Source organism: Ambystoma mexicanum, chromosome 7q, assembly GCF_040938575.1.
Source record: "Ambystoma mexicanum isolate Mex_15411 chromosome 7q, UKY_AmexF1_1, whole genome shotgun sequence".
Lineage (NCBI taxonomy): Eukaryota > Metazoa > Chordata > Amphibia > Caudata > Ambystomatidae > Ambystoma > Ambystoma mexicanum.
The window spans coordinates 750,938,889-750,966,129 of NC_090941.1; the positions used below are offsets into that span (position 1 = coordinate 750,938,889).

Here is a 27,241-nt window from a genome sequence, read left to right on the forward strand (position 1 = left end):
ATATTTATTATAAGGGAGCCTCCTGTTTTCCCCTCCGCATTGGATTGGAACATATTGGGGTAGCCCTGTTAGGGAGAATTCTCTTATATGGCTAATTTCCCAAACCTAGTGAGTCCCCCAGCAGCTTTGCTGGATTTTTGTGGTTTATTATTTTCTCCTGCTAAGAGTGAGACTTTTTATCCTACTCTTAGGCATGATTTGAGGGTGTCCTTTGACTTTGTATGTGTTTTATGGGCTATGGGGTCTTTTATTCGATAGGGCATCATGCATTTTTGGTATGTGTGTTACGCAGCACCCTCAGTGCAGTAACACAGGGGTGTCATAGTGACCCCCAAACATAGACTCCATACCCTGGGACTGACTACTGTCTCCTAGGGCATGTAAAGTCACCATTGGCTTAACTAGTCCAAATTTGTGAACAGAACCAGTACAAACCATCATATTGTGGAAGTACTGGTGGGGGTAATTCGATTGCCCCTGGGTCTGTTTTCAAGAGGGCACTGTGCAGTCCCCCCTTGTTGAGTTTCTGGCTGGTGGCAGTGGTTACCACACAAAATATTCCACTGGAATATTTCTTATGGGATTTTCCCATTGATTTTAAACGCACCACTTTTTGGTGCAATGTTAAAGATACCGCCAGTTTATTTATTTAATATTAATTCACTGGTTGGCTCTTCTTGCCAGGACTCGGTTTTAAAATGGCGTTTGTTTGTCTCTGTGACTCTAACCCAAGTCGAGCTCTTTGTTCACTTTTTGGCGGGCTTCTCCACAGAAGCCCTCCAAATGGTGCCACTCTGTCTGGGGTACACAGGATGTGTGGGAGGGGGGGAATAGGCACCCTGGACTGTGTTGCCTCGGCAACTCAAGTCGCACTCTATTCTGATCGGCCCAGTGGTGAGCCGCCCGGCTCACCACTTAGCATGTATGAGTGACAGGCTGTTGAATGGGGGTTTTTCTGCATAAAAGCAGGACTTTGGGGACTGGAACTTCAGAAGTCGCCACAGGACCTAATGAATCCGAAGAGGGGAGAAGCTGAGCCATCTGCAACGACGACACCACCGGTGGAGCCCTGCTGAAACGACTCACCACTTCCCCAACGACAAGAGGAGATCTGCTGAACGAGTCTCCTTCCCTTGAGCTGGTGGGATCAACCAGTTTGCCTTGTTCGCCTTCCAAAGACGTCCCTTGGTCGAATCACCCGTGCCAAGCACCCCGGCGGTCGGATAGCCAAGCTTCACTACTTTGACTGTGAATAAAAGGAACGCACCTTTTAACTGAGGACTCCGCGGCTGGTTTCAGCCTTGTGCAGTGCAACGACTTCCAGCTTTCTTCCTCGACGAGATCATCTCTTCCTTTGGTCGAAACCACGACTTGCACCTGCTGCCAGGAACAACTGCCACCGCTGGAGCTTCCTCTCACTTTAAGGTACTGTGTTCCGCCTGGCCTCCCTTTCAACGGATTGCTAAAGGTGTCCCGTAAATCCTTGGCTTTCCAACTGGGTTGGCCTCAAACCTTCTAACATTGTCTTTTCATCTTGAACCAACTGCTTTTCTGAACATTTCGCAAAGACTCTAAGTGCAGCTTAAACCGTTTGATCTTGAGCACATTTTGCTTTGCTCCATTTAAAGTGGGCCTGGCCTATGAACTTTGGCTCTACAGAAGACTCTGCCTTTCCTGACTTGCTGTGATCTTTTAAAAGTATTGGGGGCTGTTCTAATTTTCGTGACCTGCCTTCTTCTCTCCCTTTTACCAAATTATTGGAGTGCCATCTGAGTTACGCGCTCACATCTGTTTTAACAAATAGTGGTGTTTTAACTAAGACTTGTTTGATAATTCTTAAGGGAGGTGTATATACTTGTGTTGAGTGTGTTTGAACTTGCTTTGGTATTAGTGCTAGTGTATTTCTTAAAGTGTGTGATAAATAATTATTTCTGATGTTTGTTAATCTGCTTAGAATCACATGCTGTGCATAGGTCCGACATCCAGTGGTCACTGCGGAGTATTGCATTTTGTTTTTCGTAGTCGAAAAGGGGACGTCGACAAGGCGTGTCTGTAACACTATCCCTATAGTGACATGCGTTGTACCCACAATCCCTCACGCGTCGAGGTCCCTCAGATTGTTTTTTTTCCGCCCAGTTACTGGTTGCCTTTTTGCGGAGCTCCTCGAGAGACATTGCCAAATCATTCCTTCGACCTTTGGTCGTTTATTATTAATATTAATAACATAGATCCCTCCCTCGACGCAGAGCTGTTTCTCCGCCGAGCAAGATCTTCGACGGAAGGACGAGCGGAGGAGATCCTTCGGCGCTGCCGAACACGTGGCCTGGCCTCGCCGGCCTTACCCAGTAGGGAGAGTGGGGTTGTGTGGTCTTTCTTTTCTCTTTGAGAATGCCTTTCTCTTTCCCCTCCCTCTCTTCCGAGGTCGTAATCACACTTCTGGCCCTCAGCTATGGAGAGGATGCCCTTTAGGTTTTGCCCGCTTTGCAAGGGTAAATATACCTGGAAAGACGAGCACAAACGGTGCAACCGTTGCTTGCCCCTCGATCACAAGGAGGACGGCTGTGCGGCTTGTAAGTTACTGAAGCCCAAAACGTTAAAGGACCGCAAGGTCAAAAGGTGGGCGGCCTACGCCATGTCTAGGCCTGACTCGCCGCCACGCGGCCGAATGTGATGAGGACAGTGATTACACAGCCCCCGTAACGGAGGTTGTAGACCTCTCAAAGGAGCGTTTACGCTCCTCGTCGTCCGTCCCCGGCCCCGACAAGCCTGGCTCACGCCCAGCTTATGGGGATGATCACCCCGGCGACAAGGACGCACACAAAAAAGCACAAAACGCATATCCCCCAGCACACATTAGTCGTAGACGAAGGCAGCCATAGCGCCAATGGGGGCGTTGGGTCCACCGGCGTCTTTCGCCGACCGTAAGGGTCGTCAGCCCTCCCCGCCACTGCTTCCGCGACAGGCGTCCAGGCATTCTAAAGATAAGGGCGCTAACACCAAATCCTCCGGCGACGCGCCTCGTAAGAGTGCTCACGTTACCAGTAAGGACTTGACGTTACCTAGCGCGACGGCGACCGATCCCTCGGCAGAGAGAATGATCGCCGAAAGCCTCGCGCATATATCCACTAAAGACGCCCAGAGACGGACGGCAAGCGATACGCCGAAAACCGCGCACAAGGCCAAAGAAACGCCAAAGGCGCAGGAAAACAGGTCAGGACAGCTCCCGCCGTCGACGGAAAGCCTAAGCCTGCCAGAAGGCTTCTCAGAAGGCAAAGGTTCGCTTTCTTCGACGTTATGGGACAGAACCAGGCAACTACAGGTCGAAGAAAATCCTTTTTCATTCCCAGACCGCTCTGGCCTACCTCAGTGGACCTTAGAGAAGTTCCAGTCCTGTATGGATAAAATAGACAGGTTCATGGCCATCCCAGAAAATAGGGCACCCAAGAGACCAAGGGAGGCACCCCTGGAGAGTCCAATGCTTAAATACCCAAGGTTCTATAACCCCATACACGAAGACATGGACTCTTACGACCTCACTGAGGAGGACACTCACTTCCAGCAGGAAGATGAGTTCATTAATGATGAAGACCAACAAGAAGAAGGGTTTCATGAGGACACTAACATAGGTGAGGAGGGGTACGAGGAGGACACAGGCGAGGGTGACCCAAATCCCTGGCAGTCACCAGCTAGGTCTACAGACACAGTATACAGTATACAGTATAGTCATCAGGTCTACTGAAACTACACCAGTCAGGAACCCTTCGCCTGTCGATGATCAGCCCACCTTCAGTGCGCTACTGAAGAAGGCAGCAGCACATTTCGAACTCGAAACTGGGGAGGTCACCCCAGATACTGACTTTGTGGAAAGGATTATCAAGGAAAAACCTCCCACTAGCCAAACAATTCCCATCCTCGCCACAGTTAAAAGACGTATTACCCCCTCACTGTCCACTCCGGCACTGGTGAGAGGGATCAATCCGAGAATTGAGAAATTGTTCTCACCCTCTCAGTCAGACCCACTATATATTAGGGGTCATTCAATCCCGGACTCCTTAGTAGTGACCAAGAGAATCACCACCTCTGCAGCATTCTCAACCAGAATTGCCACTAATAATACATTATTGGCAAGCTACGCAGATCCTCAATGGGGAAAGCTTAAGCAGGACATCGAAGAGGCCCCTGAACCCCATAAAACTCGATTATTGGCTACAATTAATGAAGGCTCTCTGGTCAACCAAAGCATCGTTAAGAATACACTCGATGCAGCAGAGACGGCTGGCTGTACTTTGGTACAGGGAATTTTGCTGAAGCGTCACGTCTGGCTTCGCAATTCCGGGTTTAAGGCAGAAACGCAAGCGTCCCTCATTAATAAGCCCATTGAAGAGTCTAACCTCTTTGGTAAGGCAGTTGACGACGCACTGGAGAATGCGAAAAAAGAATTTGACACCATAAAGACCTTGGACCAAATCTCAAAGCCCCCTAACAGGCGGGGATTTGGTAACAAGCGCTTTTTTCGTGGCCAACGCCAGCAACAAAACCAGCAACAACAGTATTCTGCCAACAACTACCAAGGTAATAGTGGCCAGTACAATCAGAGAGGCCAATGCCGTGGCAAGGGGAGAGGCCGGGGTTCCACCCCTAGAGGCTCCCAAGCCACCAACAACACCAAGTGACGCGAAGATGTGGGTCCCCTCCCATGCATCGCCGGTCGGGGGCCGGTTAACATCCTTTCTTCCAGCATGGGAGGGAATAACATCAGACCGCTGGGTACTATCCACCGTAGCCCGCGGCTACTGTATAGAGTTCAACAGTTCCCCAACATAAAGACCCTCGAGGGGACGACGCATGACACCATAACACCTCGCCATCCTTCTCCAAGAAGTGGATCAGCTACTGGAAAAAGGAGCTATAGAGGTTGTGCCTCTGTCTCAGGTAACGGAAGGTATTTATTCAGTGTACTTGCTTGTACCCAAAAAGGATCTAACCATGCGCCCTGTATTAGATCTGCGCCCAGCGGACAAGTTTGTCAAACCCCAAAAGTTTCGTATGGTGACCTTACAGGAAGTGATCCCACTGCTATCACAGGGAGATTACATGACAACACTGGACATGGAAGATGCATACTTTCATATTTTAATGTTGCCGGCGCACAGAAAATATCTCAGGTTCATGATAGAGGGCAAACACTACCAGTTCAGAGTGCTACCCTTGGACATAGCATCTGCACCAAGGGTATTCACGAAAGTACTGGCAGTGTCAGCGGCCCACCTGCGCAGGTTATCCATCCCAGTATACCCTTACCTCGACGACTGGCTCATAACAGGGGATTCTTACGAAACATGCTTCTCCAATACCCAAAAGACGGTAGACCTTTTGTTCCAACTGGGCTTCTCCATCAACGAGAAGAAGTCCAGCTTAGACCCCAGCCAAGTCAAACAATTCCTAGGGGCTCTAATTCGAACAAAGGACGGCCTTGTCTTGCCCTCCAACGAGAGGGTCCAAAAAATGCTGTTTCAGAGCCCCCAATATACGCTTGCTAGGAATGATGGCGTTGTGTATTTATTTGGTACCTCACGCGTGCCTGCGCATGCGCCCAATGCAAGAGTGGCTCAACAGCCAGTGGTGTCAGGCCAGCGGACAATGGGACGATTTAGTGGTGGTCTCGCAGGCCTTGGTTCTCTCGCTACGGTGGTGGACAAAGGAAAACCTGGTTATAGGGAAACCTTTTGCCACACCCGCAGTGGAAGCCACTCTAACCACAGACGCATCCCTCACAGGATGGGGGGGCTCACCTATCCCATTAGACTGCTCACGGAGTGTGGACTCCGAGCGTAGCATCCAAGCACATAAACCTACTGGAGCTACTGGCGGTGTTCAAAGCACTGAAAGCCTTCCAAGAACACCTACAAGGGAAGACAGTGATGGTCCGTACAGACAGCACCACAGCCATGTACTACATCAACAAGCAGGGGGGCACCCACTCTCCAGGACTGTCCAAGCTGTCCCAGAATATATGGAAGTGGGCTCTCAGACACATGTTCCTACTGTCACGACATGTACCAGGGGAACTCAATCTGCTAGCAGACGAGCTCAGCAGAGACTTCCCTCTGCCCTCAGAGTACGAATGGCAGTTGCAAGAAGACATCGTTTTCAACGTCTTCACACAATGGGGATTCCCAGAAATAGACCTGTTCGCAACTCTGGAGAACTCACAATGCCAAAGTTACGCCTCCAGATATCCCCAGAACCAGTCCAAGGGGAACGGTCTGGCGATTCCATGGTCATGGAGATTTGTTTACGCTTTTCCCCCCCGACTCCCCTTCTCAACAAGATCGTGCACAAGATGCACCAGGAACAAGTCACCATGATACTAGTGGCCCCTATGTGGGCCCGGCAGCCATGGTTCGCTCACTTGATGGAGATGTCCCTATCTCCCCCAGTGAAACTTCCCTGCCCGTACAACATGCTGTCACAGAACAAGGGCAGGATATTGCACCCATGCCCTCAGAACATGAATTTAGCAGCCTGGCTCCTGAGATCATAGTTTGGACATCTAGAACTCCCGCAGAGATGCATGGACATCCTCAGGGAAGCTAGAAAGCCTAACACTCGTCACTGCTATTCTAGTAAGTGGAAAAGATTTGTCATCTGGTGTAGAGGGAAAAGCATCAACCCGGTTGACTGCTCACCCACACAAATTGTTCTGTACCTCACCCACCTATTGGACTCAGGTCTGGTGTTCAATTCTATTAAAGTACACCTAGCGGCACTTTCTGCATACACCACTTCCGAACTTAAAGTGTCGTGATGGAAAATCCCAGTTATCAAAGCCTTCATGGAGGGGGTAAAGAGAATACACCCTCCGATAGCTAACCCAGCTCCCGGATGGGACCTAAATGTGGTACTTACCAGACTCATGGGCTCGCCCTTTGAACCCATGCACAAGGCAACTCTTAAGCACCTCACTCTTAAGACTGCTTTCCTGATAGCTATCACCTCCATTAGGAGAGTAAGTGAACTACAGGCTCTTTCAGTTCTAGACCCCCTTCGTAACAGTTCACAAAGACAAGGTGGTTCTACGCACACACCCAAGGTTTGCACCGAAATTCATCTCGAAATTCCATGTGAACCAGTCAATAGAACTACAACGTTCTTTCAAAACCCTTCAAATCTGGGAGAAAAAAAGTCTGCATACACTCGATGTGCGCAGAGCTGTCATGTTTTACATGGAAAGAACCAGACCACTGAGAAAGACTAATCAGTTCTTCGTCTCGGTGGCAGCAGGAAGAGAAGGAGATGCATTTTCAAAGTCCACTATATCTAGATGGATTGTTCAATGCATCACTCTCTGTTACACTCTTGCTAAGAGAGAACTACCCTTCAAGCCAAGAGCACATTCTACTCGAGGCACGGGGGCATCCATAGCTTTCTTTGCAAATGTTCCCCTTGAGTCCATCTGCAAGGCGGCAACCTGGAGTTCGGTGCACACCTTTACAAAACACTACTGGTTAGACTCACACTCTAGATCCGACTCCCAGGTGGGACAGGCAGTATTAAGACATCTTTTCTCTACTGTTCCTTCTCATAACGCACCGCCAACTCCGGGTACTGCTCGCTAGTCTATGCACAGCATGTGATTCTAAGCAGATTAACAAACATCAGAAGACAATGCATTACTTACCGTAAAAGCATTTCTGATGGTTGTATCTGCTTAGATTCACATGCGCCCACCCTTCCTCCCCGCTCGGATGGAAGGAACATGGACATCTTTCTACATCTCTCTCTTTTCTGTACTCACTCACGAATAGAAGACTCCCTCAGGGCAGAAAAAATACAAACAGAGGGACCTCGACACGTGAGGGATTGTGGGTACAACGCACGTCACTATAGGGATGGTGTTACATACACGCCTTGTCGACGTCCCCTTTTCGACTACGAAAAACAAAATGCAATACTCCGCAGTGACCACTGGATTTCGGACCTGTGCACAGCATGTGAATCTAAGCAGATAAAACCATCAGAAATGCTTTTATGGTAAGTAATGCATTGTCATACTTTTGATACCAAAGCTCTGGTCAGTGTTTGCTTGTGCTACTGTATTTTTTGCCCTATGGTGTATACTCTATATACTGCTTACTCATCTTGAGAGAAGTCTGACTGCTCAGCCACAGCTACCAGGTAAATCTGGGTGGTACAGACTGCTACCAATTGGGTTTACTGCTAACTCCTGTAGTCTTAAACTTTTTGCAGTGGTCCCTAAGGGAACTGCACAGGTTTCTGCCTAACAAGCCCCCAATTTATAACCTAGGTTTGTCCCTGTTAGAGACATTTGTTTCTTGAATGGCTATTATGTCCGGGCGTTTCTTAGCCAAATATAGTTATACTTTCTTCCTTTTGGTGGAGGAATTTAAACCCTGCACATTGTATGTCAGGAGCTTAAGGAGTGATCGCATTGATGCCTAATTCTAATCCTTCCAAGTAGCTGCTGCCTCTGTGTGTAAGGTTGTGCCATATAGGGTTTGGTGGGTACCATCCTCCCCCACATAATTTAAGCAGCATCTGTACTCCCCCCAGATGGAGTCTGCTCCCCCCCCTTGTACCAAACTCCCCCTGTGTACCCACCTCCTTGCCCCCATCCCTGAATGTACTCACGCCCCTGACCCTCCCCCTCTAGTGCAAAATGAATTTCCTAATGAGCCTGGGGGCAAGCAACTTCCCAGATTCAGTTTGCCACACAATTCCAGAGATGTTGTGTAGGGATACCTCTACTCCCTACCCAGATCCAAGTTACCCTGGTGTCTTTACACCCATGGGCCAATTGCTCTACCGATGTGTCCCATACCCATGCCCAAAAAGTCCATCGACTCGAGATGTAGCTACATTTTGTTGCACCTTGTGTTCTATTGTCCTTCCCGCATGCCGCGGCTTTACCACTATGGAGTTGCAGCGAAAGTACTCTCCCTTCCACAAGAAAGTTGGTGCTCCATGCCCTCGAAATTGTAGGCCTATCTATATCTGACTTTTGGTGTCCTGTTGGGGCTGGGCGCCCTTGTCTTTTCTGGATATCTTTGACCATTCCCAGAGCTTCCTCACTGGTGGACCCGTCCGCTTGCCGATACAGCCCTGCATGGGACCTCCTCGTCAGGTTTTAGTACTGTTATCCCTTCACAAGTCGTTATGCGATGCTGCTTGCCCTCCCAGGTGAACAAAAGTCCAAAGGGAAAAGTTCACTTGTATTTTATTTTGAATGAGGACCCTGGTAACGGGACCAATCACCTGTCTCTTGATCAAAGTTGATGGGGCAATGTCTTGAAGGGGGAGGATTTTCACACCGTTCACCCTGGCAGCTCCAGCCTGTCTGGCAGCATAGGGTATTCTTTCCTTTTGGGAGTAACTGGACATCGCTGCTAGCACATCTTTCGCTCTGGTGCCTGGTTCTCTTCTCTTGGGACCCACTCTGTATCTGATCGATCGGTATTGCTTGCCCCCATCCCCTCTCCCAGGATTTCCCTGAAAACACCCTGCACAGTCTCTTTCAAGTCCTTGTCCTCGATGCTGTGCGGAAGGTTCTTAAATCGAACATTAGACCTCTGGGAATGGTTCTCCAAATCTTTGCATTGGATTTCTAAATGTTGTGCTACCCGTTACAGGTTTTCTAGCAGTTCATAATTTCTCCTTGCGTCGTCTGCCATTTCCTCTATTGCGGCTTCTGTGGCATCCATGCATGCGCCCAGGCTCTTTCACCTTTCATTTCGTGCATGGTTTGCTTCATGTCAGCCTTCTAATGTGCACTTTGTGTGTGCATGGATTTCGTCAGTTTTGTTTAGAGGTCCTGGAAGCATTGCAGCATTTCTTCCCTGCCCATCGCCATATCTGAGGTGCTAGCCGGGTCCTCCCGAAACATCCCAGGGACGGCACTGGTGTCTCCCTGCCCTCTCGCTCCCAGTCCCTTTTTATAGGGGCCCTTCCTGTTGTTTTCCTGCTGGTTTCGTGCCTGCCTGGCCCTCCTTGGCATTATTTCTGGGTATTGAAGGTTTGTAGAGTTTGCTAATGGGCCAGTCCACCAGTTGTGACCACCTCTCTTTGGGATTGTCTCCTCCTGTGCTTCACGCTCCTGATCTCCCCTGTGGAGAGACGCCTGAAAGTCTCCACCTCCTCCGACCCGTCTCTTCTTCAGGTAGAGGAGGAGACCCCAGTGTGTTGGGACCCAGTATCGAGGTGAGGACTCCTCCCCAGAGCAGTGCCTTCTTGCCTAGTTGCGCAACCCCTGGTTGCCCTTTCCTCTTGGGCTATAGATTACAGTCCACTGAGTGCCTCATTGAAGGATGAGTGCAGACTGGGACAGACTGGAAAAGGCTTTCTGGGGGCCCCCTCAGGGCCATATGACCCCCTTGTGGGCTCCTCCACCTCCTGTCCCCCTGCTCTGGGCTATGCCTTCCCCTCCTGCCCCCGCCGGTGATGCGCAAAGCTGGGTCGCCCGGGCTGTTGTCTTGTATGGGAGTTCTCATCTCTGCCTCCGAGGGGTCAGTTGATCACTCCTACCACGGTCCATGCTTGCTGTGTTCTGCCGCTGACCCGCACTGTCTGCGGGGGTGCTCTGGTGACTAGGGGCTGTGTTCCTTGTGAGCCAGCCCACTGCCACGCTGCGTTTCCCCAGTCTCATTAGGGGGCGGCGTGGCCTCTCTCCCTGGCCGTTGCACCTGAATCTAATCCCTGCGGGGCACCCATGATCGATCCTTCTGTGGAGGGCCCACTCCACCCCCCCTCTGTGGGTGCTGGGACTTCCTCCTGCCTCCTCCTGTCTGGGGCTTGACCGCAATCACTGGCGTCCAATGGCAGGTCCCCCTCCGTTCCCCGATGCTGCACCAGACACTGCAGCCGCTCTCCTGAGCCTGACATTGAAGGCAGCCGCCGGCTGCAGTGCTCTCCTCTTTCTCGCTCTAATAATTGCTGTGCTGATTTGGACGCGCTTATCTGAATTGTTCGTCAGTTGTACAACACCCACACGTAGTGTTTCCACCGAGTTGGTCATCTTGGAATCCCCCAGCTTTGCCTTTCTTAAAGTGTATAACTCTGTTATGCTTTCCCTGAATCTGCCCCTACATCAGCCCTCCGAGGAAAGGAAGAAAAACTCCTGGAGGCCAATGGGAAGATCTATTCCAATGCTACGCTCCACAAACGACAGGCCAATGCGAACGCCTTGCTTGCCGCGCTTAGTCAAAAACATTAGCTGGAGATAGTAGACTTCCTTCCGAGGCTTCCAACACACTTTGCCAAGATTCAAGGCGGGTCTGGCAGAGGCAAAGATAGTGGCCCAGGATATCATGGAGTCGACAGTGGCGCACATAGACACTGCAGGCAGTGCTATTTGTGTTGCCACCGACATGAGGACAGCCTGGCTTGCAGGAGCGCATCCTTGATCTTCCCTTCGAGGGGGTCGGGGGGGACTTGTTTCATTCCACAACGGAGGAGGAGCTTGATAAAAAGAAAAAGAGCTCCCAAACATCTAAATCCCTCCCTGTCAATCCTAACGAAAACTGCCACCAACACCTATAGCCAGAGTCACCCACGCTCTGACAGAGTTTGTGGCCTCCGGGGCTGTCAGGAGTGCCGTTCCAGGCAGCAGAACAGGTCACCCAGCCATCGCTGGCGCAAGCAGCACAAAACATTGAACAAGGGGTTCTTCCAGTTCCCTTCCCAGGCACCAGCCTCAGAAGGAAAGAAACAGTGACCGTGCCATCCAGATGCACAGTTCTCCAGTCGGGGGGGCAGGCTTGCCCTTCACATTCATTCCTGGCGGGCAAGGTTTGGGACCCATGGATTCCCTCAGTGGTTTCCTCGGGCTTCCGCCTGCTGATACTGCCATTTCCTCTTTCCTCTCCCACAGATTGGGATGGCAACTCTTCTGGCGGAGATCCGATCACTCATCACGTCCACTCATCACGTGTCAGGCGGTGGAGGAGGATCCAGCCTCCCAGCAAGGCATGGGCTTCTATTCCCATATCTTTGCCATAGGGAAAAAGAACCAGGCGGGCCAGAGAGTTGTAGTAGATCTTTAATCCTTGAACCTTTCCCTACCCCTTCAAAAGTTCAAGATGGTTACTCCAGCACTCATTGGGGAGACGCTGTGTGGGTGAGACTGGATGTGCTCCCTGGATCTTTTTTTTTTTTTTTTTTTTAAACAAGTTTATTTTTGGGTCGAAGGCATACAGATAATTTCAACATAACATTTGCCATCAATCATTATTTAGGTTCTGCGTTTTACTTGTTCATATCTTACAGTTCGTAGGAGTTTGCGTTGCCTTCAAGGATTTTCAGTTTTCAATTTTCCACCCCCTTCCCTCCATCCCCCTCCCCCTATAAATCCCTCTCGCCCCAGCTCCCTGGATCTTAAAGATGTGTACCTGCACTTCCCGATTTGGGAGCCTCATTGTTCCTTCCTTCGGTTCAGGATCATGGTCTTTCATTTCAAATTCAAGGTTCTCCCTTTTGGCCTCAATTCGGCTCTCAGGGTCTTTACAAGGTTGATGGATGCTGTAGCAGCCCTGCTCAGGGTGGAGTGCCACCACATTTATCCATACCTCGACTGGCTCGTCTGAGCGGAGTCGCCCCGGGAAGTCCAGCGCACAGCTACCACACGTATGCACATGCTATACGATCTGCGGTTCTCCATCAATCTCAAGAAGTTGCATTTGCTTCCCACGCAGTCCTTAACATTCCTGGGGCTTATTTGGGATACGAGGGTTCAGAGAATCTTCCCCTCGGTGGACAAGATCACAGCAATCAAGAAGGCCACAGGGTATTTCCTCAGCAGACCAGCAACCTCGGCATGGGGGTACCAGAGCTTCCTCAGAATAATGGCAGCTTGCCTCTTGGCGGTGCCACACACAAGGCTCAAAGGAGAAGGTTGCAGCTAAAGTTCTCAGACTCTTGGAATCAGGAGATGGGCTCCAGTCAGCATACCACAACACCTTCCCCAGCACCTCATGTGGGGGAGGGCAGACGCCAACCTGTTAGTGGGCAGGCCATTTAGGTTGCCGCCCCCAGAGGTCACCATTACCACAGACTCGTCCCTAGAGGGATGGGGGGGGGCTACCCTAGGCAACCAGTGTCCATGGAGTCTGGTTACGGCGGGATCAATCAACACATCAACTGACTCGAGATGGCCTTCTGGCTTGCTCTCAAAGCATTCCTCCCCATTGTCAGCAACAAGTTGGGTTGCATTCAGACAGCTCCACATGCATGTATTCTATCAACAAGCATGGAGGTACCAGTTCTCCTCTGAAGGCTGTCGATCGACATATGGCAGTGGGCACTGCAGAACAACATTTACTTATCAGCAGTCCACCTCCAAGGGGAATCCAACTTTGAGGCGGACAGACTCAGCAGGCTAGGGGTCGACAACTACGAGTGGCAGTTGAACGAGGATGTCCTGATAGAGATATTCATCAGGTGGGGTCACCGTCGGGGAGACCTATTCGCCACCAAGAGCAACAGGATATGCCACCAGTTTGCTTCCTGGATGGGGCAAGGCACGGGCTATCTGGGGGACGTGTTGCAGATTCAGTGGAACGACATAAGTGCATATGCTTTCCCCCCCACTCTGTTGATTCACAGGGTTATCTGCAAGGTAAAGGAGTCAGTCTTTGGCTCATCTTGATAGCGCTGTGGTGGCCAGCCAGACCTTGGGTCTCAGAACTCCTCTGTCGTATCAGCCTCCGCTCCCCCTTCTGTGTGGTCCAACCCCCCCTACTATCCCAGCAGGAAGGCACCGTGGTTCACCCCGCTCTGCAGAAGTTAGCCATGTCAGTGTGGTTCCTGAACAAGTCACCCTGAAACAACTGCACCTGTCACAGGACTACTTGGCTATCATTCAGGGGGTAAGAAGCAACTCCACAAGGAGTCAGTACAGTAGCAAATGGACCAGGTTCTGTCACTGGGCCAAGGAAATCAAGATGGATCCTATGGCGTGCTCACTGGATGATGTTATCTTTCTCTACGCATCTGGCTCATTCCGGTGTGCAGGTAGATATCTGTCGTACTTAGTTGGCCACCATAGGAGCCTACAAAAACTCTGGCCATAACATCTTCTCCTCCTCCAATCAGGTGGTCAAAAAGCACTTGGCGGGCCTGACCAGATTGTATCCCCCGGTCAAGTGCCCACATCCGGTCTCGGACCTTAACGTGGTGCTGGGCGACCTGCCCCACAAGCCTTTCGAGCCCATGGCTTCAGTGGATATCGGGCTGGTTTCTATAAAGACTCCTCTACTGGGTGGCCTTACATTAGCGTGCAGGATCAGTGTGATACAGACGCTGGTGGCTTCAGAGCCATTTATCACCGGGACAAGGTGGTGCTTAGGTCGCACCCTTCATTTGTCCCTAAGGTTGTCATCCTTTCCCCTTAATGAGGCGATAGTACTTCCGACATTCTTTGCAGATCCAAAGGATGAGGCACAGAAGGTATTGCACTGTCTGGATGTCAGACGTGCTCTAAGATTTTACCAGGACAGGACAAAGAGCTTCCTTAAATCGGATGCCCTGTTCATCACGTTTGGCATATTAAAACCAGGCTGTCAAGCCTCCAAGGTTTCCCTAATTAGTTGGATGGTGATGGCCATCAAGGAGGCCTATGAGGGCCAGCACAGGTCTTTGCCAGCAAACATGCACGCCCACGCCATCAGAGCCAATGCCACGGCTGTGGCCTTCCAAATGTAAGTTCCATGGCAGACGATCCGCAAGGCGGCTACTTGGGCTTCACCATCAGCCTTTTGCAAACACTACTGCTTGGATGCCAGGGCCGTATCTGAAGCAGCATTTGGCCAGGCAGTTTTGAAAAACTTGTTTTCTTAGAGGGGCAACTCTCCTCCCCATGGCTGCATTTAGTTATCATCACCCATACAGTATGGAGGAAAGGGGTCGGGACATAGGAGTAATTATGTTACTCACGTAGTGACTAACTTACTCCTAGTCCATAGTCCCCTTTCCTCCATACGCCCACCATCCTCCCCCGTAATAAACCTGTGTCATTAGGCAATTGTAATATAGCCGACGCGTCGGAGGGGACCGATTGATGCCAGTGGGCAGAGTTAGGGGAGCACATGCTCCCCAGGGCCTCACCCCGCGCACGTCTAAATTTAAAGGGAAGACCATTTTTTCTAGTGAGAAGGGTTTGGTATCCCGTCCCTAGTGAGGGACGCCCATACAGTATGGAGGAAAGGGGACTATGAACTCGGAGTACGCTAGTCACTACGGTAACATAATTTCTTTGAACCATATGTATGCTACAATTTCTTTGAACTGACTTTCAGCCTTCTCTCCCTTTTAAACAAAGCCTAACTGCTCTGCCTATGCTACCAAATGTTCTCAGGTGGTACCGCTTTATATCCTTCAAATAAGAGCAGAGTTTTGTTCTGCCTCGGATATGGTTTTAGTAAGCCCTTAGTTGGACTTTAGAAAAACTGTCCTTAACAGTATCTAATGATAAAGGTTGAAAATAATTAGATTTTCTTTTATTTATGACCGTTCTGTTGCAGTCACCCAATAACATCCAATGATTTTTGCTAAATTTTCTACACTGGTTTTGTCTTTCAGTGACTCTCAGAAAAGAAAACCCAGCTCTGCTGTTAGAAAAATTGATAGTTCCAGTGTTACCACAGAAGAACAAAGTGATCCTTTACAAGAACTAATTGATGGAAATTTCCCTGTGAGTGCCATTTAGTCATAGTTTGTTCTTTTCTTTTGTTTCATTCACCAGTTAATATTGTTTTCCACTTTATCCTTAATGGTAGTTTATATTTTCTGTTAACTGGAATGCACTGTAGACCCTTTTTATGGCAATGTGTGCAATTTTACATCTAAAAGTTGGCTAATTCTCAATCAGTCTATCATGTGAGCGAGGAATTAATAAGGATAACCTAGTATTATGCAGCAGCTCACCAATGACAATTAGAGAAGTTCCTTTTCATTCTATTCATGCTATGTTTTAGTTAAGCTTGCTCCGCCTCTCTGGTAAGCAATGGTGAACTTGCTTTGGGTCTATTTTGCGCAAGTTATTAAGTGTACATTTTGTATGGATTTGCACTCTATTGTGTTTCATTATTAAATCACGTTATTTGAACATGTACTTCCTAACATTTTGTTTTCCAGAAATTGGTGATCGAGAATGCCAGGGATAAATTTCTCAGTAACAAATCCCTTCAAGAGAAACTGGCAGAAAATATTAATAAGTTCTTAGGAAGGTATTAATACTCTTCATCATGAATTGCTTCTGATCTGCTGTTAGTTTTTCAAAAGGCTATAAATAGATTTATTTGTTTGTGATTTTCAGTGATGCCAATATCGCCCAGGCATCCCGACATGTTGACAGCTCTGTTACAGAAGCAGACACTGCAATTGATGAAATCCTTGGACTTGAGGTAGAGCTCTATTATATATTTTTCTCAATTGGATCGCTTTGCATATGTGAATACACACCTGTTGCATTACTTTAAAAAAACAAGTGAATTTCTTTGTACTGTATTCTACAAACCTGGTGTTTTTTTGTTGTGCGTTTTTGTTGCGTGGTATCATCTATAGTACCTGCCTCTTGGTCATAGTAATATAATGCATATACCTATGAAGAATTACAGTTCTGTAGCTTTGGGACTTTCCGATTTATATGCGTTAAAAGCTTCCTATCGCTGGGCATAGCAGTATTAAAGCAGCTACAAAAGTTGTCTTTAACCGCATTCGGTCATTTTCTGGCATGTCAAAATAATGGTATAGGCTCTAGATGCGGATCTATCTCTTTTGCTTTAAAATGAAGAACTGGAAACACTTGATACAGCTGAAACGTTCGAATGCCATGTGTCCATAAAAAACACTTTCAACATAATGTAAACGGTTGTGGAGCACGAAATTGAACGGTTTTAAAAATAGGCTCACTGAGAAATGTCTATTAAAATACTATCAGTTCCTCAAAGAAGAAGACAAAAAGATAATCCGGTCCATTTGGAAAAAAAAGCTAAGAATCATAAATTAGCCTTTGAATGTGTGTGTGTATTACAAAAGGCACAGTCACGACTCTACTTAACATCTTTGTGTGGTGTAAGGAAGGCATGGTTATCAGAAGTACGACCGATACAAGGAGTACAATCCAAGGGTGTTTATTGAACAGGATATGGGTGAGAAAAACGCCTAATCTAAACCTAAATCTAAGATGGGAGCAAGCTACAATGTCAAAATAAAGAAAACTTTCCAAGGACAGGACCTTCAAGTAGGGATCAAGACTGGTTGTTCTGTTGGTATAGGGGTTGAAGCACACCGAAGGTCTTCTGGAGATCAGCAGAAAAGCAGTGCTTCTCTGGCACAGTTGAAGATGGTAACTGCTGTAACAAGGAGTTTGGGGTTTTCAGAGGGCTGTGCCACTTCATGGGGATGTTGGCTCCAACAACAATCTCTTGAATGCCGGCCTTATTCTTCTTTTCATCCAGGATTCAAGCTGGAGTTGCCCACAAGCCCATCCTTATTAAGGATCTGCACCATTCAAACTGTCGGGGATTGTCCAATCATGGACATACTTCGGCCTCCTCATCTGCCCGGCACCAAACCCACTTTGGGTATGCCTGTGTACTAGGATCAGACATTCCCAGACCACTTGTGAGGGATTTCCAAAATCTGCCATGGTGGGAGGATTTTGCGAGGCCACTGCAGTGTGCTAGAAATGGTCAGACCACTGGACACGGTTTAAATCAAAAAATGTTATTAACTTAAATCAAAGCCTACCTTCTCTGGTCCTAGAACTGAAAATCTAAGGTGCTCGTCTAGATTTTTAGTTAACATAAAACGTTTGTCCTCATTCCGAAACCTAATCAAACTAACTTGTCCTACCTCTTTATACAAATGAATAGATCTAAAGTAAATGCCGATTAGACTTATGATCTTGTAGCGTACACCCTCCTTGCTTACCAGTTCTTGAAAAGAAATGTTCATCACAGTTCTGTTTTTGTCCTTTGCCAACAGTGTCTTGCACAAAAGTCGCTTAGTTTTGCGGCAGTTCATGAAAACACGATTCACTTCTCAAGCCTTTTTCAATTACCTAGTTTTCCTTTCAGTCCTCCACAAACCTGGAAGTTTCACTGAAGCAGAAGACATATTACTTTTCGCATTCCCCTTCAAATAGTTGGGATATACCTTGACGGCCTCCTTTCCAGGGCAACTACGCCTCTTCTCATGGTTTTGCAGTCCGTATTTGTGCCATGTTCAACTTTTTCCCATGGACCTCCTGGTCCACCATGTTATCTGTGTCTTTTTTTTGTGCTCACTTTGCACCTTTACGGGGCGCTGTACCCCTTAGTTTACATCCTGTTCTGATATTTCCTGAGGTTTACTGTGTCTACGTTTGCCTTGTCATTGATGAGGTCGCTGAATAGCCTTCTCATAAGCTTCCCCTCCTTTGAATATCACCAGTTGTATTTCCGAGTGTTTGCTGCGGGGCATTACCGCCCACCTCCCTTTCTTGTGCCCAATCCGTGTACTTGGACGCTCTGGGGTACTCCTCAGGGAGGGTTGGTGGCTCCAGTCTCCCTCGCGTTTGGGGCTCTTTTTGGCATTTTCTGGCAGCATCCTTCTCAATTGGTTACCGGTACCTCATTGTCTACTTCCTCTGGCGCTGCCTTCTTGTAGGCTCGCTGTTGCTTTCTCTGGCAGTAGCCTGCTCATGGGCTCACAGATATCTTTCTTTGGCTTTCTCTGGCAGCAGCTTCCTTGTGGGCTCGCTGGTATCTCTTCTTCTTGCTCTCTCCGGCAACAGCGGTCTTGTAGGCTCACTGGTATCTCTTCTGTTGGCATCTCTCCACACAAGCAGTGATCTTTGTAGGTGTGCGGTCCTGGGCTCTGCGAAGTATTGCAGGCTGTTCACCCACCTCGTACACTCTGTGGTCCTGTGTCCAGGTTGCTTTGGTTCCGTGCGATAGCAGCGTAATCCGCTCTGCGTCTCCACCCCAGCTGATTGACTCTAAATCAGCTGGTCTCGTTCTCTCTCCGGGTGAGGATGGTAAGGTCTTTATATGGTCTCTGTAATAAGAGACAAAGTTCAATTTCAGTATGGAGTTGGGGGTTAGCATTAAGGTTAGACAGAACCTCTTCAGCGCCCATATAGGCAAAGGAGGGATTTGGGAAAGATCTTAATAACTGGAAGTCCTTGTCCTCTAAGGGGGGCGGATCACTCCCACCAAGATCCCTCTTGCCCAATCTGCTAGGTAGCGTCTTGCTTAGCAGGCTCATCTCCCTAATCTCAATGTTTGTGGCTTCCCCTTGGGGAGAAGGGACGAATACCCTGGATGTCATACCACCCTATTATGGTGAACAGGTAAGATGAAGAGGTTAGCCAAACCCAATCAAGGTGAGGTAGCAGAGCAGCAAGGATTAGTCTCGGGAAGGGTGTGGAAGTGGTCTAAGGCCACAATGAGCCCACACCAAGCCACACAGTAGACGTCACACTAGGGATAATATTACAAACCCGCCCAGTCAACGTCCCTTTATTGCATGTGAATCTAAGCAGATACAACATCAAGAAATACCATTACGGTAAGTAATGTATACCTTTCATTTACATACTAAGCAGATAAAATACTAGGCAAATATTGTCACTTAAAACCATTATAAAACAAATGTATATGTTCGACCATAAGAGAGATTGAGTAGGATTTGAATCCATGACCGGTGCTGCGACACAGGTAACTAGCCGGATGTATAGAAATAGACAGTATTTTATAGTACTCCTACGTCCCGTCCCCTTTCATCCATACTTTATTGGCGTCCGGGAGACAGAACCTTTTTCGCCAGAAATAATCTTCTTCCCCTTTAAATTAGAAGCGCGTGGGGCGCTCCCCTGACTCTGCCCACCGGCGCCACTCGCCAGTCCCTTTTTCTGCGTCGACTGGAACAGACCGCTTTCACCAGCGCTCCTGGGTTTGGCCTTGTAATTCCACCCGTTCTTCCCTGGTACTCAGTCATCTGGCGCCACGCTCGTCCCCGGCGCTTGTCGATGTCAGCGGGCTTCAGCAGGTGTCCAGCCTGCAAGGGGCTCTTTCCTATGTCCTACCCCCACGCTTTTTGCCTCAGCTGCTTTGGCCCTGAACACCGCTGAAAGGGTTGTACTGCGTGCGACGCGCTTACACCGCGCACACTGAAGAACAGACTAGCTCGTTAGAGGGAACTTTTCGAGAAGTCTCCTCCAGAGGACTTGAAGAACTTGAAGAACTTTGTCAGACACAAGTCAAGGCCCAAGGTAGGGCCATGTTTTCCCATTGCACACCGCAAGGGCGGCTCCTTCCCAAGGAAACGTCTGAGCGTGAGGACTGTTCAGGTTCTCGCACCAGCAAAGGTACCAAGGCTGTTTCAGCTACCGGCCACCAGGCCGAGGGGTCGCTAGATCCTTCCGGAGACAGTACTGAGGGACCGCAAGGTTCTTCTACCGAGTGTCCACCCAAGGGGCTACCCCCTACTACTGGACAAATGTCTGAAGGGGCACCTGTACGCAGCACTACCGGTGTCACAGCCGAGGGCACTATGCCTACCGGCCTCATCCTGAGGTGCAGGGTAGGCCTCAAGCTCCACCGCCAAGAGTTCTGGAGGAGGCTGGGCCCAGCGAGGCAAGCACCACGATGCAGGCACGTGGCATGCAGCCTGACAAAATGGCCATCGGCCTGACAAAATGGCTGCTCATCCGACACCACCTCTGTTCGGTGAGCAGGTGGGAGATCGAGTGTCCAGGTGGGACCGGTTTTCTCCAGGTACGTGGCCTACAGCTTATCCTTCAGCGTCGCAGGGCAGATACACCCCGCAACCAGCAAGGCAGAGTATGCACAGGCCCCAGCAGTCGCACGCTACTCCATCAATTCCACCTACCACCCCACCAGCCTGCGAGGACCGGTTTTTTGAGAAATACATGTGATCAGGGACATGCTGCCTCCAGTGCCGCCTCCTGCGCCTCTAGTGATTCCTCCTATGGCTCCAGGCCCCTGCACAGCCCCTGCTGCCCACGCCAGGTCCTTTGATTCCTGCTTCCCTGCCTCTTACAGTTCAGGCAGTTCCACACCAGCCTCCACAGCAGCCTACGGCTACGTTCTTCACACCTCAGCCTTCGGCACCCAACACTCCTCCACCTGCTCCGGACCAGCCGGACACCCTAGTGGACATGGATGAGGAGGAGGACCCCGACACGTCATCTTCAGCCAAGGCCATTCATGACCGGCTCACAGGTTTGGCCGATGCAGAAGGACGTTGTTGCATTGGCCAAAAAGAGATTGCTTTAACCCCATTCGGCCCAACCTACCAATCGGCGTCTCGACGCCAAGTACAGGCAACTGGAGGGGGATCCACTCTTGTTATTGGCGCACCCACTGTTGCTGTTGGGGATCCACTGTTGGTGTTGGCCCCCCAAGTTACCTCAGTGGCCTCAGCTTACGCTTACACATGTAAACTTATCAGAATGGGTAAACCTTTTATCTCCGACAACAGTTGCATCATCTTGGCCAGAGCCCTCATCCTGTCCATACTGGACTATTGTAACGCCCTCTACATATGCTCCAACAAGTACATTATTAAGAGTATCCAAATACTCCAAAATAATGCCCTCAGAGCAACCCTTGGAGTAGCTAGGAGAGAACATATCTCCATGATTAGGCGCCAAAACAATTGGCTCTCCACTTATGACAAAATCCGGCTCAAAACCGCCTTGCTTACCCACAAATCACTGAATAATGCTGCGCCCTGCTATATCGCTGAGCGATTCCACAGAAGGACCTCAACTAGGCCCTCCAGACTAATCAACTCTAATTGCCTCACTACACCGAGGTTCAGATTATCCAAAGTCGGGGGAAGCAGCTTTCCTGTCAAAGCTGCCCCGCTTTGGAACTCCATGCCACCATCCCTCGATTGGATCAGCCATACCAGAACTTTAGACAGAACTGTATAAACTATCTCAAGACAATATACTTTTAAGACTTACCTCCCATACTACATTGTATATAGCCTTTAAATATACTCCTACTTTATCTTGAGACAGAGTACCCTTGTTTATGCTTTTATCCTTGCTACTGTGATAACCTGCTACTGCTACCTTTGTACCCTACTTTATTCCTTTATCAGCCATGTGTAATTTATTTCTGTAACATAAACTGTGAACTTCCTTGTAACATCCGCGCCATGTTACCCTCGGGTCTGGTGCGCAATACAAATAAACCCTCAACCACACTCTTCGGTGATTGCCGCGGCCTCTCTCTACTGCAAGCCTCAGTCGTCATCGGCCACCTCTTCTTCGGCGCTTCTAGGCAAGGAGGAGAATATCTTGGAGGCCTATGGAAAGGTCTATTCCAAAGCCTCGCTACACCTTCGCTACCAATGCAGATGCCATGCTCGCAGCCATTAATCAGAGGCTTTGGTGGGAAATGGCCGACTTCCTCCCAGAACGTCTGGTGCACAGTCAGGCATGTTTCAAGGTGGAGCTGGCAGAAGCGAAAATGGTTGTCCAAGACATCATGGAGTCCACCGTGGTGCTTACAGACACCTCAGGCCGTGCCATCTGCATCGCCACAGACATGAGAAGGACACCCTGGCTACAGGTTACGAAGTTCAGCCCAGACGTCCAGGAACGTATATTGGACCTTGCATTCGAGGGTGGCGATCTTTTTCATTCCACCACCGATGAGGAACTTGATAAGAATAACAGTTCCCAAACTGCTAAATCCTTATCTATCTTCACAAAGGCCACGCCCAAGATGTACAGCCAGACGCATCTGCATTCCGACAAGGAGCGGCCCTTCGGCGGGTTCCAGGGCTTCCAGGAACAGAAGTCAAGACAGCCAGACCAGTTTCCAAGTCAGTACCGCCGCAAGCAACACAAGGCAGGGTGCAAGGGCTTCCTTCAGTCCCCCTCAGAGGGAAAGAAGGCATGACAAGCCCCTCCGGGCGTTGTGTCTCCGATGGGGCTCAGTATTGGCGCTCGAGGTTCTTGGACCCGTGGATACTATCCATGGGCTACCGCCTACCGGTTCCTCCCTCTCCCCCCTCCTCCCCTCCACTCCCACAGATTGGCACAACAACTCTGCTGGCGGAAATTCGATCGCTCGTAGAGCGCCAGGCAGTGGAAGAAGTCCCAGACTCCCAGCGGGGCATGGGCTTCTACTCCAGGATTTTCACCATACACAAGAAGAACCAGGCTGGCCTGAGAGTTGTGTTGGACCTTTCTACCATGAACCTGTCCCTCCCTCTTCAAAAGTTCAAGATGGTTACCCCAGCGCTAATTGCAGAGATACTGTGTAGAGGAGACGGGAGGTGCTCTCTGGATCCGAAGGACGCTTAACTACACGTCCCGATTTGGCAGCCTCATCGGTCCATTTCCAATACAAGGTTCTACACTTTGGTCTCAATTCAGCCCCCTGCGTCTTTACCAGGCTTATGAATGCAGTTGCAGCCCTCAAGGTCACCATGTCTACCCGCACCTGGATGACTGGCTCGTCGGGGCGAGATCCCCGGAGGCGGTCCATCACACCTCCTCCGCCCTCATGAATACACACCACGAATTGGGATTTTCAATCAATCTCAAGAAGTCACAGCTGCAGCCAACGCAGAGTCTAACTTTCCTGGGCCTCATCTGGGAAACGAGCTTCGAGAGAGTGCTCACTACGGAGGACAAGATTCCAGCCATCAAGAGGGCCAGAGGGCATTTTCTCAGCAGAGCAGTGACCTCAGCTTGGTGGTACCAGCACCTCTTGGGGGGTCATGTCGGCACTTTTATTGGCAGTGCCTTACTTGAGGCTCAAAATCAGAAAATTGCAGCTGCACTTCGCAGTCCGGAGTGGGGCTCCCAAGCGGAGCTTGTCAGCATTCCTCTGTCTGTCCACCAGGACCCAGTCAGGTGGAGCATGGACTGCAACCTGCGGATAGGAAGGCCCTTCCGGCAGTCAGCACCAGCATCACCACAGATTCCTCCCTGGAAGGCTGGTGGGGCTACCCTGGACAACCACAGCGTCCATGGAGTTTGGTCCCTTCAGCAGCAGGAGCCCCATATGAAATGGCTAGAGCTGAAGGCGATCTGTCTCGCTCTCAAAGCTTCTTGCCGCTTATCAGTGGCAGACGATCCTCATCCAAAAGGACAATTGCACAAGCATGTATTACATCAACAAGCAGGGTGGCACCAGGTCTCCTCCCCTATGCAGTCTGGCAGTCATCATCTGGGAGTGGGCTTTGGAGAACAGCATTCACTTGAGCGCAATCCACCTCCCGGGGGAGTCCAACGTGGAGGCGGACAGACTCAGCAGATTGGGTGCGGACAATTATGAATGGTAATTGAACGACCAGGTCCTTCAGTGGATCTTCAGCAGATGGGTGCAGCCCCAGGTGGATCTTTTCCGACCTGGTACAACAGAAGTACCCTCAGTTTGCGTCTTGGCAGGGACAAGGCCTAGGCTCCCTGGGCGACTCCAGTTACAGTGGAACAGCATGAAAGCACATGCATTTCCTCCCACTCCCCTGGTTCACAGGGTGATCTGCAAGATAAGGGAGTCACGTCACCTCCGCATCATTCTGGTCACTCCTTGGTGGTCAGTGAGACCATGGTTCTCTGAGCTGCTCAGCCTCTTGGACCAGCCTCAGATTCACCCCTCATTGGGCCCAGCTCATCTTCAATCGCAGCAGAAAGGCGGGGTCATCCAACCCGCCCCCGCAGAAGTTAACCCTCGCAGAGTGGTTCCTGAGCAGGTCACATTAAAGCAACTGCGGGTGTCAGTCAAACCGAGACATCATACAGGGCTGTAGGAGTGATGCTACCAGGAGCCAGTACAAAAGCAAATTGTTAGGGAGAATTCTCACAAATGGTTGATTTCCCTTACCTAAAGAGTCCCCCAGCAGCTTTGCTGGATTTCTAGGATTTATTTTTTTCACCTGGTAAGAGTGTGAGCCTTTTATGCCACTCTTACATGTGTTTTGCTATGTGTATTTCTACTTTGTGTGATCTTGGGCACTGGAGCTTCACCTATTCCATGTGCACCACTTTTTGTGTTGCACAACACCTTCAGTGCAGTGACGCAGGGATGTCTTTGATACTTCCCAATGACTCCATTTTTCTGGGGCTGACTACAGTCCCCCAGAAACAGGTAAAGTTGCCATTAACTTTAGAATAGTCACTTTTACCACAGATCCAGTACACCCCATTTTACATGGAGTATTGGAAAAGGTTCATTCCTATCCCTTTTTAGCTGTGTTTCTTGGCGGATTGTTTCGCTCCCTTAACATTAAGACTTGGCTGGTGGCAGTGGTATCTACCCTAACTTTTCTTCCGCGGTTATCTTGTATAACGTGGTAAATGTTTTAGGCTATTATATTAGCCTTGAACATGAAACCCGCTTGACCATATAGGTTTTATTTTTGCTCCGGCTGGGTTTAGTCGCCATTTCTTTTTGTTAAAGTCTTTCTCGTGTTTTTCTCTGCGCGCCAAACTGGGGATGACTCCTTTGTTCGCTATCCTTAAGGCGCCTGATAGTCTAGATAGGCAGGATGTGAGGGAGGGATCTTCGGACCCCTGCCATGGGTTCCCTTGGAAACCCAAGTCACACTCTCTTCTGATTGGCAAAGGGGACTGGCCTTGCCAGGCCAGCCACCCTGCTGTGTGATTGACAGCCAGGCTGTATGAATGGAGGTAAACTGCATAAAAAGCTGGTCTCTGGGACTGGAAAGGCAGATTCGCCACTGGAACGCAAGAACCAGCGAGGAACTGGAAGAAGAGGACCCCTTCAACAACTGAACCGCCTGGTGAAGCCCTGCGGCAGGTCCGAATCTCCAAATCCGACAACAGAGAAGATCCTCCAGGAAACTTCTTCCCTTGAGCTGGTGGGACCAACCAGTTCGCTCAAACTACGAGCCAGGACCCCTCCTCTGGTTGAATTCGCTGTACAGAGCTACAGTGGGCCGGATAGCCAGGAAGGTCGGACGCTGCTTGGGTTTTAAGGAGCACACCTTTTATTCGTTGTTTGGCGCTGCTGCTGGTTTCTTCCCTGGGTAGTGTAGGACCCTCCAGTCTTCCTACTTCTGATCAGTCCGACAGTCGTTTCAGGAACCGTGAGCCTGCAGGAACTACCAGGAACGTCTGCCTCAGATACAGTCCCCTCTCTCTTTTAAGGTACTGTGCAAATCTGGTTGTGCGTTTCGCTCTGCCGCAGTGAAAGTGTTTGAAATCTTTCTCCAATCCGAGGGCTTGTCCTTCTCTTTGAACTAACTTTTCTATCAACCAACCTCGTCCGGAATCTGTGCCACAAACTTTACCGCGAACTACCCTGGACTGTGTGATCTTGAGCAAAAGACTTTTGGCCTATTGACTTTTGCCCTAAGCCTTTTCAAGCTGATCTCCTCACTGTAGTCTCTCTTGTTCAGTTGCTCAGAATACGTACCTGTTGGTTTTGCCTAACTTCTGATAACTTTGTCTTTCCCTCCCTTTTAAATTGCTGGAGTGTCATTTTGTACCCACTTCACTTTGTGAGCTTAACTTGTCTGGAATTTAAGGGAAGTGGTGTGGTGTATTTATGATCGTGATTTTGACTTTGCTTAGAATAGTGAAATGTTATACAACTGATGAGTAAATAAATATATATTCTTTTACTTAGCAACCTTGAGTCAGCGTTTACCTGAATCATAGTAATTGCTGTCCTTTGTGTAACTACTTGTACTGCTCACTTACTTTTGAGATAAGACTGGCTGCTCCGCTACTGCTACCACTATAACTGTGTAGTACGGGCTTGTACCAAAGGTGAAATTGTACTGCCACTTGTAGTCTTAATTGTATGTAGTGGTCCCAAAGGGTACTGCATATAATTCTGCCTAACACAAATGGACTAGGTTTTGTCACTGGGCGGAGTCAAAGGATGTTGATCCGCTTACTTGCACGTTGGATGACATACTATCCTTCTCGGCTCACCTTGCGCACTCAGGTGGGAAAATAGACGCATACCATACCGATCTGGTGGCCATCGGGGCCTACCAGAACTCAGGAGGACGTTTTCTCATTCTCCAACCCAGTGGTTAAGACATCTGGCGGGGCTCACCAGGCTCTACCTGCTTATCAAGAAGCCACACACCATGTGGGCCCTCAATGTGGTGTTGGGCGCCTTGGCGCACAAACCTTTTGAGCCAATGGCGTCCGCGGACATCGAGCTAGTCAACATTAAGACGGCCCTCTTGGTTGGTCTTACGTCTGCACGCAGGGTTA

The 27,241-nt window shown here is 49.4% G+C and overlaps 1 protein-coding gene across 2 annotated transcripts in view; it reads left to right on the top strand.

Annotated features, from left to right (window-relative positions):
* Nucleotides 1–27,241, top strand: part of NPAT (nuclear protein, coactivator of histone transcription) — a 1,036,854-nt gene that overhangs the window by 450,882 nt on the left and 558,731 nt on the right. For both annotated transcript variants that reach the window (XM_069640444.1, XM_069640445.1), the window contains exons 8-10: nucleotides 15,592–15,703; nucleotides 16,147–16,238; nucleotides 16,328–16,415. In XM_069640444.1, coding sequence (XP_069496545.1) covers nucleotides 15,592–15,703; nucleotides 16,147–16,238; nucleotides 16,328–16,415 — 292 coding nt within the window. The remainder of the gene's footprint in view (nucleotides 1–15,591; nucleotides 15,704–16,146; nucleotides 16,239–16,327; nucleotides 16,416–27,241) is intronic.